Source organism: Apteryx mantelli, chromosome 7 (assembly GCF_036417845.1).
Source record: "Apteryx mantelli isolate bAptMan1 chromosome 7, bAptMan1.hap1, whole genome shotgun sequence".
In the NCBI taxonomy this organism is placed as follows: Eukaryota; Metazoa; Chordata; class Aves; order Apterygiformes; family Apterygidae; genus Apteryx; species Apteryx mantelli.
In genome coordinates, this window is record NC_089984.1 from 29812861 (window position 1) to 29826119 (window position 13259).

The 13259-nt window shown below is 64.0% G+C and overlaps 1 protein-coding gene across 1 annotated transcript; it reads right to left on the bottom strand.

Moving 5' to 3' along the window:
- Positions 1 to 923: 923 nt before the first annotated feature.
- KAZALD1 (Kazal type serine peptidase inhibitor domain 1) lies at positions 924 to 8705 on the bottom strand. The gene is made up of 5 exons (XM_067299552.1): positions 8679 to 8705; positions 6915 to 7515; positions 4234 to 4394; positions 2147 to 2294; positions 924 to 1704 (listed from the first exon to the last, which is right to left on the bottom strand). Exons 2-5 carry the CDS (start codon positions 7414 to 7416, stop codon positions 1619 to 1621), a joined length of 897 nt encoding a protein of 298 aa, XP_067155653.1. The 5' UTR covers positions 7417 to 7515; positions 8679 to 8705; the 3' UTR covers positions 924 to 1618.
- Positions 8706 to 13259: the final 4554 nt, after the last annotated feature.

Consider the following 13259-nt stretch of genomic DNA (forward strand, 5'->3'; position numbering starts at 1 on the left):
CCACGGACACAGGTTGGATGCCATGGCAGGGCACGCAGGAGGGTCCCAGCCCCTCTGCGCCACGGCAGACCCACCGCGGGCTTGTCCCCAAGCTGCCACCAGTCAGGAGCATCCGCCGACCCTTGGGCTCTTCGCAGCGCTGCACAGAGTGGGCTTCACCCTCTTTCGCGGAGAGGAGCAGCCCCAGCTCCCTCACTTCTGCCAGGAGGGAAGAAGAGCTTGCTAACGGAGGGGAAGGGGCGCAGGATGCCGGCCCCCGCGGACACGCGCGACGGCAGGCGCTGCTGGCGGCGTCCCCGGCAGGCTGCGGAGCAGGGGCTGCGCCTCCAGCCGCACCGGCTGCAGGAATTTCGGTCCGCTGCCAACTCCAGACAAATCCCTTTTATTTGGTAGCTCAGGTTTTGACGCCGTAATTGCCCCGTCTGAGCCAGCTCTCGAGAGAAAGAGGAAGAAAAGAGGAAAGCTGCCCGGTCGCAGCCTGCCCGCTCCCGCTGGGGACGGGCCAAGCCCTTCCCTTTGGGGTCTGGCTTTGCGCCTCAGCTCAAGACCTCCCTGAGCCGGGCCTGGGTAACCAGGAGCAGTTTGGCCCACAGGGAGCCCTGCGCTCACAGCCCTGCGGGTCCCGCGATCGCTGCTGGTTTGGGGGGGCAAAGCGCCCCTTGAATGTGAGCTCTGCCCCGGGACGCCCGCGGGGAAGGGCCCTCCCCAGCCTGCGCGGGGCACGGAGCAGCATCCTGATGCGAGACGGACCGGGGGGGCCTGCAGGGGAGGGGGCCCGACCCATGGCAGGACCCCCCCCGTGAGCGCTGGGGCAGGCACAGAACTCCTTTGCCCGCAAAGCAAGGCAAAACCCGATGTTTTCGCACCCTCTCTCACCCCTAGAATAATCCTGGCAGATACGGGACGGTCAGGGTCAGCCTGCGTCAGCTTTGACCTACACGAGTATTTTACTAGCATTAACTGGCACGTCAGAACAGAGAGCTGCTTGGGAGGGGAAGCACGAAGTCGGTCTGGAAAGGCCAAAGCGGTTCTGACCACGCCGGTGTTTGGGCCAGCGTCGTCCGGGGGAGCAAAGACAGCGGCGAAAACCGCAAACATCCGGTTTCTCAAATCACTCCTTCGGTGGTTAAAAACTCAGTGGGAAAGAGGGATGTTTGGGCAACAAGGTCCCTTGGCCCTGGGGAGGGAGCAGGGCTGTCTCCTGCCCTCGGCGGGCGCAGATCGGCCCCGGGGGTGACGCACCGAGCGCCGCCGCCGGTGTCCAGCCCTCCGCACCGGCTTCCCCGGGACCCTTCGCGCAGGGCCCCCGGAGGCCAGCGGCAGCTCGGTGGGATTTCCCAGCAGAGCAGCCAAGAGCGGTACCCACGGTGGCCACGCGCACTGTCCCCGGGGATAGCCAGCCCCCCGAGGCCCCACAGCATCCCCGGCAAAGGCGCGTGTCACGCTGTCCCCCACCCCGAGGAAGAGGCTCCTGGGCCAGGACTGGTCAGAGAAGGAGTTTTGGGCTGGGGGATGTCCTCTCCGGAGACGTCCCCGTGCCCCGGGAACGGCCACCGCGGGGCAAGGCCGGACTCTCTCCCAAACGGTGATCTCCGCAGCCGCCTGTCCCGTCTCCAGGCTAGTAATAGTCCTCCTCGCTCTCCCCATAGTCCTCAGGCGTCGTGCGGGGCTTCGGCAGGGAAAAGCCCGTCAGGTTGAGCTGGTCTGAAACGGCAGCGCAGGGACGAAGTGTCATTGCCCCCCCCCGGGTGCACGCTCAGCCCCCTTCTCCCAGGGGCAGGGGGTCCCCGATACGCCCCGATTCCCAGGGACCAAAGGCGAGCCGGGGCCAGGCTGCTTGCTGGGGCACCGTCACGCATGGCCCCACGGCTCCTTGGCCCAGGACTGCCAGCCCCACAGCGCCCACTACACCAGTGCAACCTGCCCATGGATCCCCTCCTCATCCCTGCAAGAACGGGCTATACTGGTGAGGCTGGGGGATGCCTCAGTTTTCCTTCTCCCTTAGCAGAGCCCTCCAAGCCCTTCATCCAGGGAAAACCCATGCAGGAGAGCCCGCTGCAGACCCCGAGTAGCCCCATCGCCTCGGGAAGCCCTCAGCGAGCGGTGGCAGGGGATGGGGACAAGGGCACGGTGTCCCTGTGCTCACCTGGCGTGAGGACGGTCAGGCTGGCTAACGCCACCACCTCGCCGACCTTGTTCCTGGCGAAGCAGCGGTAGGTGCCTTCGTCTGTCACACGTACGCCCTGGATCTGGAGCCAGCCGGTCACTTCATATTTCTGGGGGCCGCCCCTGAACTGCAAGAGGAGGGGGCTTTCCGTTAGCCCAGGGGCTAGGAGAGTCCCGCGCGGGATTTCCCACCAGGCTGCACTGGGAGGGATGGGAAAGGTGACGCAGGCCCAGGGAAACTCTCTGTTCCCCCCTAAGCACCACTCCAGGGGCAGGCACGGACCCCTGGATGCAGACCTTCCCCTTTCCCACTGCCCAAGGAGGGCCAGGTGAGGGGACACCTCATTGCAGGCGGGTGCAGCCTGCGGGAGGGCCCGGGATCGCTTTCTTTGAGCAGGACCCCTGTCGTGAGGTCCCTGGGGACATGCCCCAGATGCCTGGATGTGCCCCAGGTCACCATGATCCCCAGGGGCAGCAGCACCCTGCGGAGGGAGGATGCAGAGATGGGTGTGGAGTCCAGTGTGGACAGTTTAACTTGAAAGAAACATCACTAAAACGTTGGACAAATAGGTCTCCATCATGTTGCTCCTGCCCCACAAGTGAGTTTCATGCCCACGTCCATCCTGGGGGCTGAGGCCAGGGTCCCAGCAGGGCCGGTCCCCACCAGCCCTGCTCCAGGGGCCAAGCAGAGCAGCAGAGCAACATCCCCTCGCCAGGGCTCTAACAGCGAGTCAACGATCTAATAGGTCCTTCTGGCTCTCGTCCTCGGACACAGCTCCGTCACTTGGACACGGCTCAGGCAAGGGCAGGACGTCCAGCCAGAGCTAGGTTACATCTAAAGGGTCGAGCTATTCTGCCGACGGGGTGCTGGGCTCTCCCTTCCGCTGGGCTACAAGCCAGGCGCTGCCGGCAATGTGGAAAAGCCACGTCAGCGGGTCAGAAAAGGCTGTGTTTGGGTGAGTGGGACAGGGCGTACAGGGCGGTGAGATGGAGGTGGGGAGGTGGCCAGCCACCACTGGCAAACTGGCAGAAGGACCTGCAGGAGAGAGGTGAGGTCCCCCCACAAACTCTGCTGGGGTTTCACATGAGGCATGGCCAGCCCTGGAGGAGACCGGAGTTCCCCGATTCGGGAGCCAGCAAGGTCCCAGGGCTGCTGCAACTCCAAGCATGTAATCTTCTGTTTGTCTCCAGCAAGAAATAACCTTTTCCTGACCCAGCTGGGCTGCAGCTGGGTTGCAGGCTGCTATTATGGCCGAGGGTGGAGGACAGCTGAGTTTCCTCCAGCACTTGACACCAGCCGGCTAGCCTTGCCTGGAGAGAAGGTCCTTGACTGGACGCTGTGATGGGGTACGGGGTAGCATGAAGGTCAGACCCGATGGAAGGGGACTGCCACATCCCCCCGCAACGGTGCTGGGTCCTGCCTGCTTCCCTGGCTCCCCCATCCACCCGACCGTAGTTTCCTCCTCGCTGGTTGCTAACAGTGGTGCACGGCCTCCTGCACCTCTGCCCGCACCCGCTAATAGCTGGGTACGGCCCGGCTGGCTGCCACCGGCACTTCCTCTGCACTATATTTGGGGCCAGCCGTGGGCAGGTTGCTGACCCTCTGGGTGTGCCGGCATAGGAGGGAGCCCTGCTCGGAGTGAAGGGCACAGAAAAGCACAGGGACTCTCTGAGCCTCCTTGCAGGATTGTAGGATAATTCAGGTTGGAAGGGGCCTCAGGAGGTCTTCTAGTCCATTGAATGAAGCCAGCAGGCAAAGCAAACAAAAGACTTCCTCCCACAGGGAGTGAAGCTAGGGAACTCCTTGCTGCAGGACACTCCGGATGCTAGATAAGGTGTATGAGTTCAAAAACAGCTGGAGAAATTTGCAGAAGAAAGTTATGTTGATATCTCCTACCCCCAAGACACCAGCTCTGGCTCAGCTCTGTGGTCACCTCTTTTCATCCCAGGCATCCAGGTTCGGCCACGTGCAAAGGGTGACCACCTGGAGGTGCTGGTCGCCCAGGAGCTCTGGGAAGGGCTTGGCCACCCTGGGTCTGGGTGCAGGGCTCCAAGCAAACCCCTTACCTGGACAGAGATGTGGGGGTCATCTCCTGGCAGCAGCATCTCTGTGCCATCCTTCCTCCATTCGATGGACGCCATGGGGTACGCAAAGACCTCGCAGCCAAAGATGACGTCCTGCCCGGTGATGTTCCACGTGTCGTAGGGAGGAGATGTGATCTGAGGCTCTGGGTGATGGAGAGTGGAAGGGGGTGAGATAGGAGGTCAGCGTGGGCTCAGCCAAGACACCAGAGCCGCAGGGGGAGAGGTCCCACCACTCAGCCGGTCTCTCAGGACCTTGCGGGTCCCCTGATGCCTGGCAGTGCTGGCGAGGGGGACACAGCAGGGCCTGGCACAGAGCTCCCAGCACGGGAGAGAGGATGGAGCCCATCCCACCGGGGCCATTTGCAGGGATGCAGGGCAGGAGGCAGTGGACATCCCACATTCAGCACAGGACAGGCCTGGGGTGGGAGAGCCAGGGCCACCTCTGCACCCGCTGCCTACATCCCTGGGCCTGCCGGCTTGCACCCACCAGGGCTGTGCTGCTGCGGGCAGGGTGCTCAGGCCGGGTGCTGGGCCCCCGGCGAGCACGCAGCCCCTCGCTTGCAAGAGGAGCCAAGGGCTGCTGGAATTTCCTGCCCTGGCCCTGGTCCTTGCCACAAAACCAGCCCCTCTCCCTTGCCTGGGTCTCCCAAGAACGGTCCCAGCTCTGAAACGTGTCCAAGAGCAACAGGCGGCTCGTGTCCCGATGGGAGAAGCATGTGGCGAGGGCTTTTGTTGCTGATGCCGCAAAATAAGCCCATCGGCCCACAGCGGGGGAGAAGGGGCAGCCACGGACAAGTCCCGCATCCCCCGTCAGCTCCAGCGCACCCCCCCGGTGGTGGGGCAGCGAGGCTGCGGTCGGCCCGGGGTGGACGGCTCTCCTGCTTTCTTGTTTGACCTCTCCTCGGTCCCAGCACCCTGCACTCGGCAGCCCTGCGGCCCCAGGGATGCCCATGCCCCGGCTTTTGGGGTCTGTCAGTGATGCCGGGTGCATGTCCAAGCGAGAGCTGCGCAGGGCTTCCGGCGGCTGCCTGCAGACTCAGGCACGCGCCAGGGAGCAGGCCAGAGTCGATGGGGCTACCTGGCATGGAAAAAGCACTGGAAAAAGGCTTGGACTGTCTCCTGCTTTTTAAAACTCAGCAGGCAATAGTGGAAATGGTTGAATAATAACAGCAATGCTACAAATCAAAGCTTTTGTGTGGAATGGGAGCGCGTTTCTCCTGCAGAGGAAAGGCAGAAGGGAACTGGACAGCTGAGGAAAGGGAAGAGGGTCCTGCGTGGCCGGCACAGCCTGATCCCCTAACACGATGCTTCTCCTCCTTTCTGGATGCACGACCCCCCCTTTTTTCTCGCCTGTCCTGGAGCAGCACCACGAGTGAGCAGCAGCCGGGTCCTCATGGGGGGAGCTGACGCTAGCAGCCCCCCCTGGGACAGATAGCCAGCCGGGGACCCCGGCTGCTGCCGGCGACGAAAGGCAGAGCGCAGTCATCTGGGTGGTGGCAAAGGCTTGCAGCCAACAGTTACAGCTGCTTTGGAGGAGTCCATGACCAAGCTAAACGCGGAGTGAGCAGCTCAGGGCTCTCACCCAGCTTGAAACTAGTCGGGGGGAGAAGAAGATCAATTGACTTTCAGCCGAATCGGACCTCTGCTCTGGCCCTGGGATCATGACGGCAATTAGAGGGAGTTAGCAGTTCCCCGGCTGACATACATAGCCAATATCTCCATGTTTCAGGCCCCTTCCTGGGAGGAACAGAGCTGCTGCCAGCAAGGAGAGCAATTCCTACCCCGGCCCGAACAGGGATCCCAACCCACGGCACGAGAGGATCCTGTCTCGGCAGGCAGGAGAGGATGACACCTCCAAATACACCTGGGGGAAAAACCCGAGGAGACAAGGAGCTACAGAAAATATAGGCAACCTTGGCCGCCCTTGGACTGTGGGGATTGCGCTGTGCGACACTGGTGCGGGGCCTCCCCAAAACAGACTCTCCCCCCCGGCCCTGGCCCCCAAACCCAAGCAGAGTTTTAAATGGGGGATGGAAAGCACACCACCAAGTTAAACTGACCCAGGTTTCCATTTGCAGGAGGAAGATCTCGGGGAGGGAGCAGGGAAGCCGTATTTCTTGGGAGCGACAAGACAAGCGTGCACCAAGTCAGCCCTATTTCCAACAATGCTGTGCCGAAGCCAAGAATTCGCTAACAATTCCCTGGAACTTTCCCATGCGTTTCAGCAGGATTTTCTGCTTCCCATAAATTCTGCACTGTCTTGGCAAAGCTGCTTCCAGACCTTTACCGGCCAGATCCTCACGGGCTGCCCCGGAGCAGCGGAGTGGGAAGAGCCACAGGGGCCCCGCGAGGTGGGGACCTGCCGCTGTTGGGATCCGTGTGTCCATTCCCCATCCGCTGAGCCATGTGAGCAGATGGCAATGGTGCAGGGCTGCTGGGTCCATGTGGACACACAGGCGAAATATTTCGATTAGGTCCCCCTGCTCGTCCCTTCCTGAGAGCCGGGAGCAGCCCCAGTGGAAGCAGCCCATGCACCCTCACGCATCTGGAGATTCCAGATCCCCCCACATCTGGAGATGCCTGATCCTGCATTGCAGCGGGAAGAGGATGCTTCCCTGGGACACAAGCCTCCCTCCCCCTGCCCCACCAGCTCCGCTCGCTACCTGACTCGCAGGGGCCCTCGTGAGCCACGGTGAGGTTGGCGTCGGGGTGGGCATGGGCGACCTCCAGGAACCTGCAGATCTGGGCGTAGGTTTTCCCGTCGGAGCCGCACAAGGCCAAGTGGGAGAGGCAGGCGCACTGGGGCTCGGGCACTTCTCCACGCCGCAGGTCCCCGGCGTCCAGCCGGCACTCCAGGTGCTCCCCGCACTTGCCGTAGAAGTGGTTGGTGTTGTCCAGGTCACAGATCTGTCCCTCCAGGTTGGCACACTCCCAGCAGCAGTCGCAGGCGTCCCGCACCGTGCCAGCCAGGCACCCACGCGGCACAGGGCACTCCTCCGGCCGGCACTCAGCGCAGCCCTCCCCTTCCTCCAGCAGCCGTTGCCAGCCCCGCTGCAGGTAGTCGGAGGTGCTGGGAAAAGCCCGGCCCGGCTGGAGCAAAGCCCAGTGCAAAAAGAGCAAGGAAAGCACGAGGCAAGAGCAGCTCAGGGTCTTGGCTTCGGACATCCTCGCTGCAGGTCCCCAAATGCGGTCCCACCATCACTTGGACACGGACCTTCGGCACTGTGCTGGCCTCCCTGGCTAGGGCTGAGGAGCCATCCTGGCCTGCAAGGAGGGAGGGCGCGTTACCCATGCGGAGAGCATTTCCCATCCCTCTGGCTCCCGGCCGGCTTGGCAATGCTGCGTGATGTGCAAGCGTACGAGGGAGACTTGGGCCCAGCCTCCCCTGGCACCTAGTCCCACAGCTACATCCTTCCCATCCTGCCGTTCCCACCTCCCACCAAGCTCTTAAACCAGGCTCCTGCCATGGGATGCTGAGCGGGGGGCTGAAACGTTCACTTCCCCCTAGGAAACTTTGTGAAACCCCCAGTTATCTCACAGACAGCTGCAGCTGAGCATGGGGGAACTCAGTGCACAAGTGGACAGTCAGTGGCAGGGCAGCAGACCCAGCGTGGTCAGACTGCGCTGGCACACCGGGGTCCCTGTGTCACACCCCCCCCCCCCCCGGGCAAGCAGAGCGCCCTGCTTCCCGCTTCTGCCAGGGGACCTCAGACCCCGTCCCTGTCCCTGGAGGGGCTGGTGATGAACCGAGCCCCTTCGCAAGCATCCCTCAGCCCCCGAATTACGCCCCTGCTGCCTTCCCCTGTGAACCTACCGTCACCTGCGCGGCCACCCAGCACACACGAGTCAGGGCTGGGGAGGGAGCCCAGGCGTCCGGGCTGCCCAGCTGCAAGCAGCAAGCCGCCAGCTCCGGCCCCCCCCGCAGCCCCAGCCGGCTCTAACCCCCAGATCCCGGTGCTTCCCCGGCCCGCGGCCGCCCAACGCAGCCCACAGCTGGGGTGGGGGGCGATGGGGGGCAGCGGGGCCGGCGGGTTGGCAAGGTTACCCAGACCCCCGGGGGGGACAAAAGCTCCTGGGGACTGCAAAGCTTCGCCCTGTTTACCAGGGCCCCCGGGGCACGGCGGGCAGGAGGGGGCAGGGGGTGCTGAGCCGAGCCCCCCTCCAGCCCTCCCTACCCCGGGCGTTCAGGACGAGCCCTTGGAAAGGCTCCAGCCCCGAACGGGGAAGGGGATGGGGACGGGGGGCCAGAAAAGGGGAAAACACGCACAGAGTTGGTCGCCGGCTCCCCGTGCCTGGGGAGCTCCGGAGCCAGCCGAGGGCCGGCTTTGGGGTGCTTTGGGGGTGCCGGCTGAGCCCAGGGGAAGGGGCAGCCCAGGGTCCCCCAAGCGCCACGGGCGCGAGCTGCCCACCCGCGCGCCGTCACTTACCGGGGGCTGCCGGCGACGGGGGGGGGGGGGGCCGGCGCGGGGGCTCTCGGCCGCCCCGGTGCAGGCGCCGGCGCGCAATGGCTTCGGCGGCAGCGGGGCTGCTGGCGCCGGGGCTCCGCCGACACGGGCCGTGATGTCAGAGCGAAACGCGAGTCCCCCCGCCCTCCTCCGGGCCCGCGTCCCGGCCCCCCCGGCCCAGCTGCCGGGCACCCCTTCCCCGCCGGGGTCCCCGCGGCCCCCGCTCCGCAGAGGGGCTGAAGCGGCGGGGACGGAGCCGGCTGGGGCCCCTCTGCCCTGCGAAGGGGCGGCCGGGGGCACCTGGGGGCAGGACCGTCCCCGCGGGGTCTCTGGCTGCTCACGGCCTTTTCCCAGCGCGGGGTCCGGGGCAGCGAGGGAACCCGCTGCCGGACCCTCCCGTCTTCGCCCCCGTTAATCTGCGGGACTCCCTGCTGTAGGGCGTCACCCCCAGGAACGCTTTGGCCACGGGGACAAACGAGTGGGAGAGAAGAAGCCACCAGAGCCTCAGTTTCCCCGGCTCCTCGGAGAGTGGCGGAGAGCGCGCCTCCCCAGCCAGCGCCCACGGAGGGGTGGAAAGGGCTGAGCATGAAGAGCTGCGCGTCCGCATCCCGCCGGGGGATCCAGAGCCTGCTCCCCTCCTCCAGGCGAGGAATTTGTGGGATTTGCTTCCATGGCGAATCGCAGGCAAAGCAAAGCCGTTCCGGGACCCCTCGGAGGATCTGGTTTCCTTTATTGCGCTGCAAAATCTGCTTTTGCTTTCCAAAACCCTCCTGCAAATTCCTTCCGGGCTCCAGGGCTTTTGCTCAGTCACGTTGCAAATCCAGCCGTGGCTAATGATGGAAAACGCACGAGGCTTCAGCCCCCTAAATCCACCTTTGCCAGCCAAATTCCCCCTCCAGCTGCCCCACGCAAAGGGGGGGGATCCTGCCGGCTCTGCCTTCGGCCTCTCCTCCCAGGACCAGGACCTGCTACCTTGCCCGGGGCGTCTGCACCCCTGAGCCAAGCGCTCCCTCGCCCGGGCCCCGATGCTGCCTCCCTTCCCCAGCACGGCAGCCCCGACCCTGACTCTTTCTCCCACGTGCCGTCTCCTGGGAATGGGTGCCCGGCGTGTCCCCACAGGGCTTTGCCCACCCTGAAAGAGCACTAACCAGAGCCAAGTGATGCTAGCACTGACTTCTTCTCCTTTAGTCCTCCGGCGGTGACGCTGGAAAGCTGGTGGCTGTGGGGCCCGGCCAAAGACCAGACACCACGGTGAGGGGCACCAAAGATGATCCCATCTGGGCCAGGCAGCCTGGAGGGCTGGAGCAACCCATGGCCCCATCCAGCTTCCCTTCCTCTGGAGACACCAAGGGGGCCGCAGACACGTCCCCCTGCCCACACCCAGCCCTGCGCTTTGAGCCGAGGCGACAGGCAAGTCACGAGCTGGCCCCATGCATTCAATAAGTGGGGCCCAAACCACCTCCAGGCTGACAGCAGAGGGTGGCGTTGGCCCTGGGGGGCTGCTGTCCCCGCTCCTGGCATCCCCCAGGTTCGGTGGCACGTGCTGCTGAGGTTCAGGACCTCTGGTCTGAGCCGGGAGAGCTCCAGCCCTGGCACCACATGGCCCAGCGGCTGGAAGCTGCAGGCAGCTCAGCTCCGTCCTGGAAAGCAAGATGGAGCTCAAGCCTGGCAGGTAATTAAACCTCCAGCTTAATGAGACTGTTGAACGTGCTAATAAACAGTAACAGCTATGAATTAGGGGTGTAAGAGCTAACCTGTGCTTAACAAGGAGCTGCATTCAATCACACCTCCGTTCAGCCGGCGCGTCCCCCGCGAGGCGTCGTTCTTCCCCTGCCGAAAGCCACGCGGCTGCGGATGCTCCCGGAGGGCCCTGGCATCCCTCCAGGGCTCTGCCGTCGGGATGCGCCCGTCTCGCTCACGGCCAGCATGGGGTGTCCCCGTCCTCCCGGCTGCAGGGTCCTGCCCAGGCCAGAGGCTGACGGCAGGCGAGGTCCAGGAAAAAGCCGTCCTGGAAAATAAGCCCTGAGCCAAACGACTCAAGGCATGTTATGTCAGGGAGGATTCGCAAGCCGGCGTCAGGCCTGGCTGTGTTCGGAGGCTGGCGGGAAGACGGGAATGCGAGTTATGTCACGGCGAGAGCAGAAGCAAGCGTTATGGGGAGATGCTGGGCTCATGGCACAGAGTTTGTTCCCACTGTGCTGCCTGGGGCCGTAAAGGTCTGATTCTAATAATAAACCAAATTTCCCTTGTTCCAGCTCAAAACCGCTGCTGCTCGTCTCCATTTCCTGCCCGTCACAGCAGCCCGAGACAGACTGGATCCAGCCAGCCCACCCCAAGGTCGTATGGTTTTTGGCTTGTCCCAGCCACGTGCCATGGGTCAACCACAGGCACAAGCCATCGTGGCCACTGGGCAGCAGACAGGTCCCTCCAGCCCTGCATGCCAGGCAGGACCTGCTCTGGGAAGCAGCTGGGCTCAGGTTTCTCCAGGCTTTTCCAGAGCAAATTCTTCCCAGGAACAAGCCCGTCAGCAAATTCTTTGGGAAACGGTTGCAGCTGTGTGCAGGAGGGAAGTGGGTTTCTCAGGCCGGCCCCAAGGAGCACTGGCTGGGTGGCGAGGGACACTGCAGCCCCTCTCCATCACCTCCACGCGGTCTCTGGAGCATCTCCCAGGTCCAGCGAGCAGCCCCCGCGGGGATCATTCCATCCCTACCAGTGCTCGTTCCTGCAGAGGAGGCCGGGGAGACGGTGCAGAGCAGCCCCACGTGTGCCCCAGTAACATGTTTTCCCTTGCAGGGCTGGCTCCGTTAGCTGGTTTCCAGCTGGGATGTGCCATTCCACTCAGCACCCTCCCAGCTCAGCACCCAGCTCCTGTTCCCCTCCCCAGGTGACTGTGGGGACCTGTCTCCTATCCCTGTCCACACCTCCTGCCCAGGATGAAGAGGCTCCTTGGTGCTGCTGAAGGACGAGGGGCTCACACCATCTTTCCTGAGCTCCTAGCTCTGCATCTCCATCCTCACAAGGGCTCAGTTTTCACTGCTTCCCCCTGTCCTCGGACCGCAGGGACCAGACCCTTCTGCACGGAGCAGTATTGTCACCCCACAAGGACCAGCCCCCAAAGACACGGTGGCCCTCACCTTGTACCATGCGTTTTCTGAGCCACCGCAAGCCCCTCTGGCCATGCCCACCTGGGCAGCCAGCCCTAGTGCTTAGCACCCAGCCTGGTGCTGCGGGGACCGAGGGGCCGTTTTCCTGGGCCGCTGCTGGTGTCCCTGCCTGGGATCGGTCCTGTCCTCTTCACATCCACCCTGGTTGCCTCGCCGTCCTGCCCGGCCGGAGCCGCCAAGCTGCAAGGCCCCTTTCCCAGCAGAGGCCGGCGCCATGGCTCGGCGGGGGCTGGATGCGGCTCAGCTCCTTCCACGGAGGAGTCCCTCGGCTTTCGCTGCGGTTTTTCCACCAGCCCCGTCCAAGAGCAGGTCGTATAAACCGGGGCCAGGAACCAAGACCCGGCAGCGGGGGCCGCATTCCTGGGTCGCTCCCGGGGCTGTCGGGACAAGCCCCCCTCTTTCTGCACCCTCCAGCTGACGTCGCCCTGCCAACTTTGACACGTGGGGGCCAGGTTAGCGCTCTTCCCACCGCCCCGCTACATGCCAGGCGCTCCCCGGCAGCCCGACCCCGGAGCAAACAGGAGCTATTCTGGGCTCTGTGGGACGGGGGCACCCAGCCCGGCTGCTGCCCCGAGGTCGACAGGGCGGGAGAAGGGGGTGAAGCTATTTAGAAGGGGACACGTGCCTCTCCTCCTCTTCCCTGTGTTGGACAAGGGGCGCACAAAGAGAAAGCAAAGCAGCCCAGTTCACGCACTTGGAGCACGTCAGAGACCTCCCCAAAGGCACGAGACCCCTTATAACACAGGGGGAAACTGAGGCACAGAAGACATCGGGCCCCTAAAGTCACCCTGGGGAGCCCAGGACCCCTGCGTCTCCCTCCCAACCTTTCCACGGACGTTTGTGCCACAGCACATCCCGCACCACAGTATCTCCGTGCAGAAAGTCAGCACAGGGACTTGCTCCAGCTGCAGATGAGCCCAGCTAAGAGAAAAGGTCCTGTCCAGGTGAGCACCCTGAGCTGGCTTGGCATGCAGCCATGGGCCATCGGAGAGGCAGGCCAACCCTTGGGGCAGCAATCTGGGCTCCAAGAGTCTCGGAAACCTCATCCAGGGAGAAGGTGCGAGAGCAGGCTGGGACCACAGGAGGTGGGAGGAGGCTCAGGATGGGGAAACTGAGGCCGGACGCCCCGGTGCTGCCATTCCCCGGGTGCCCACGCTGGAAGCTGCTGCGGGCTCCATGCACCAGGGATTAATCTAGTTACGGGCTCAGCCTGGCTGAGCTGTCTGTGCCTCCTGGTTATGGGTCCAAAGGACCATTAGGAGCAAGGAGAAGGGGGCAGGTTCCCACAGCAGCACCCAAGCCCCTTTCCCCACCGGCCTCCCCCTTGCTAATGCCTTTAGCAGCCAGACGGGTGCCAGAGCCCCTGGGGACGGGCTAAAGGGGGGGCCTGAGCCAGAAC

Coding starts and splice junctions, on each gene's coding strand:
- KAZALD1 (XM_067299552.1), bottom strand. CDS start 7,416: ATGTCCGAAGCCAAGACCCTGAGCTGCTCTTGCCTCGTGCTTTCCTTG. Junction 4,395..6,914: donor CGAGGGCCCCTGCGAGTCAG/GTAGCGAGCGGA, acceptor TCCATCACCCAG/AGCCTCAGATCACATCTCCT. Junction 2,295..4,233: donor ACCCCCACATCTCTGTCCAG/GTAAGGGGTTTG, acceptor CTCCTCTTGCAG/TTCAGGGGCGGCCCCCAGAA.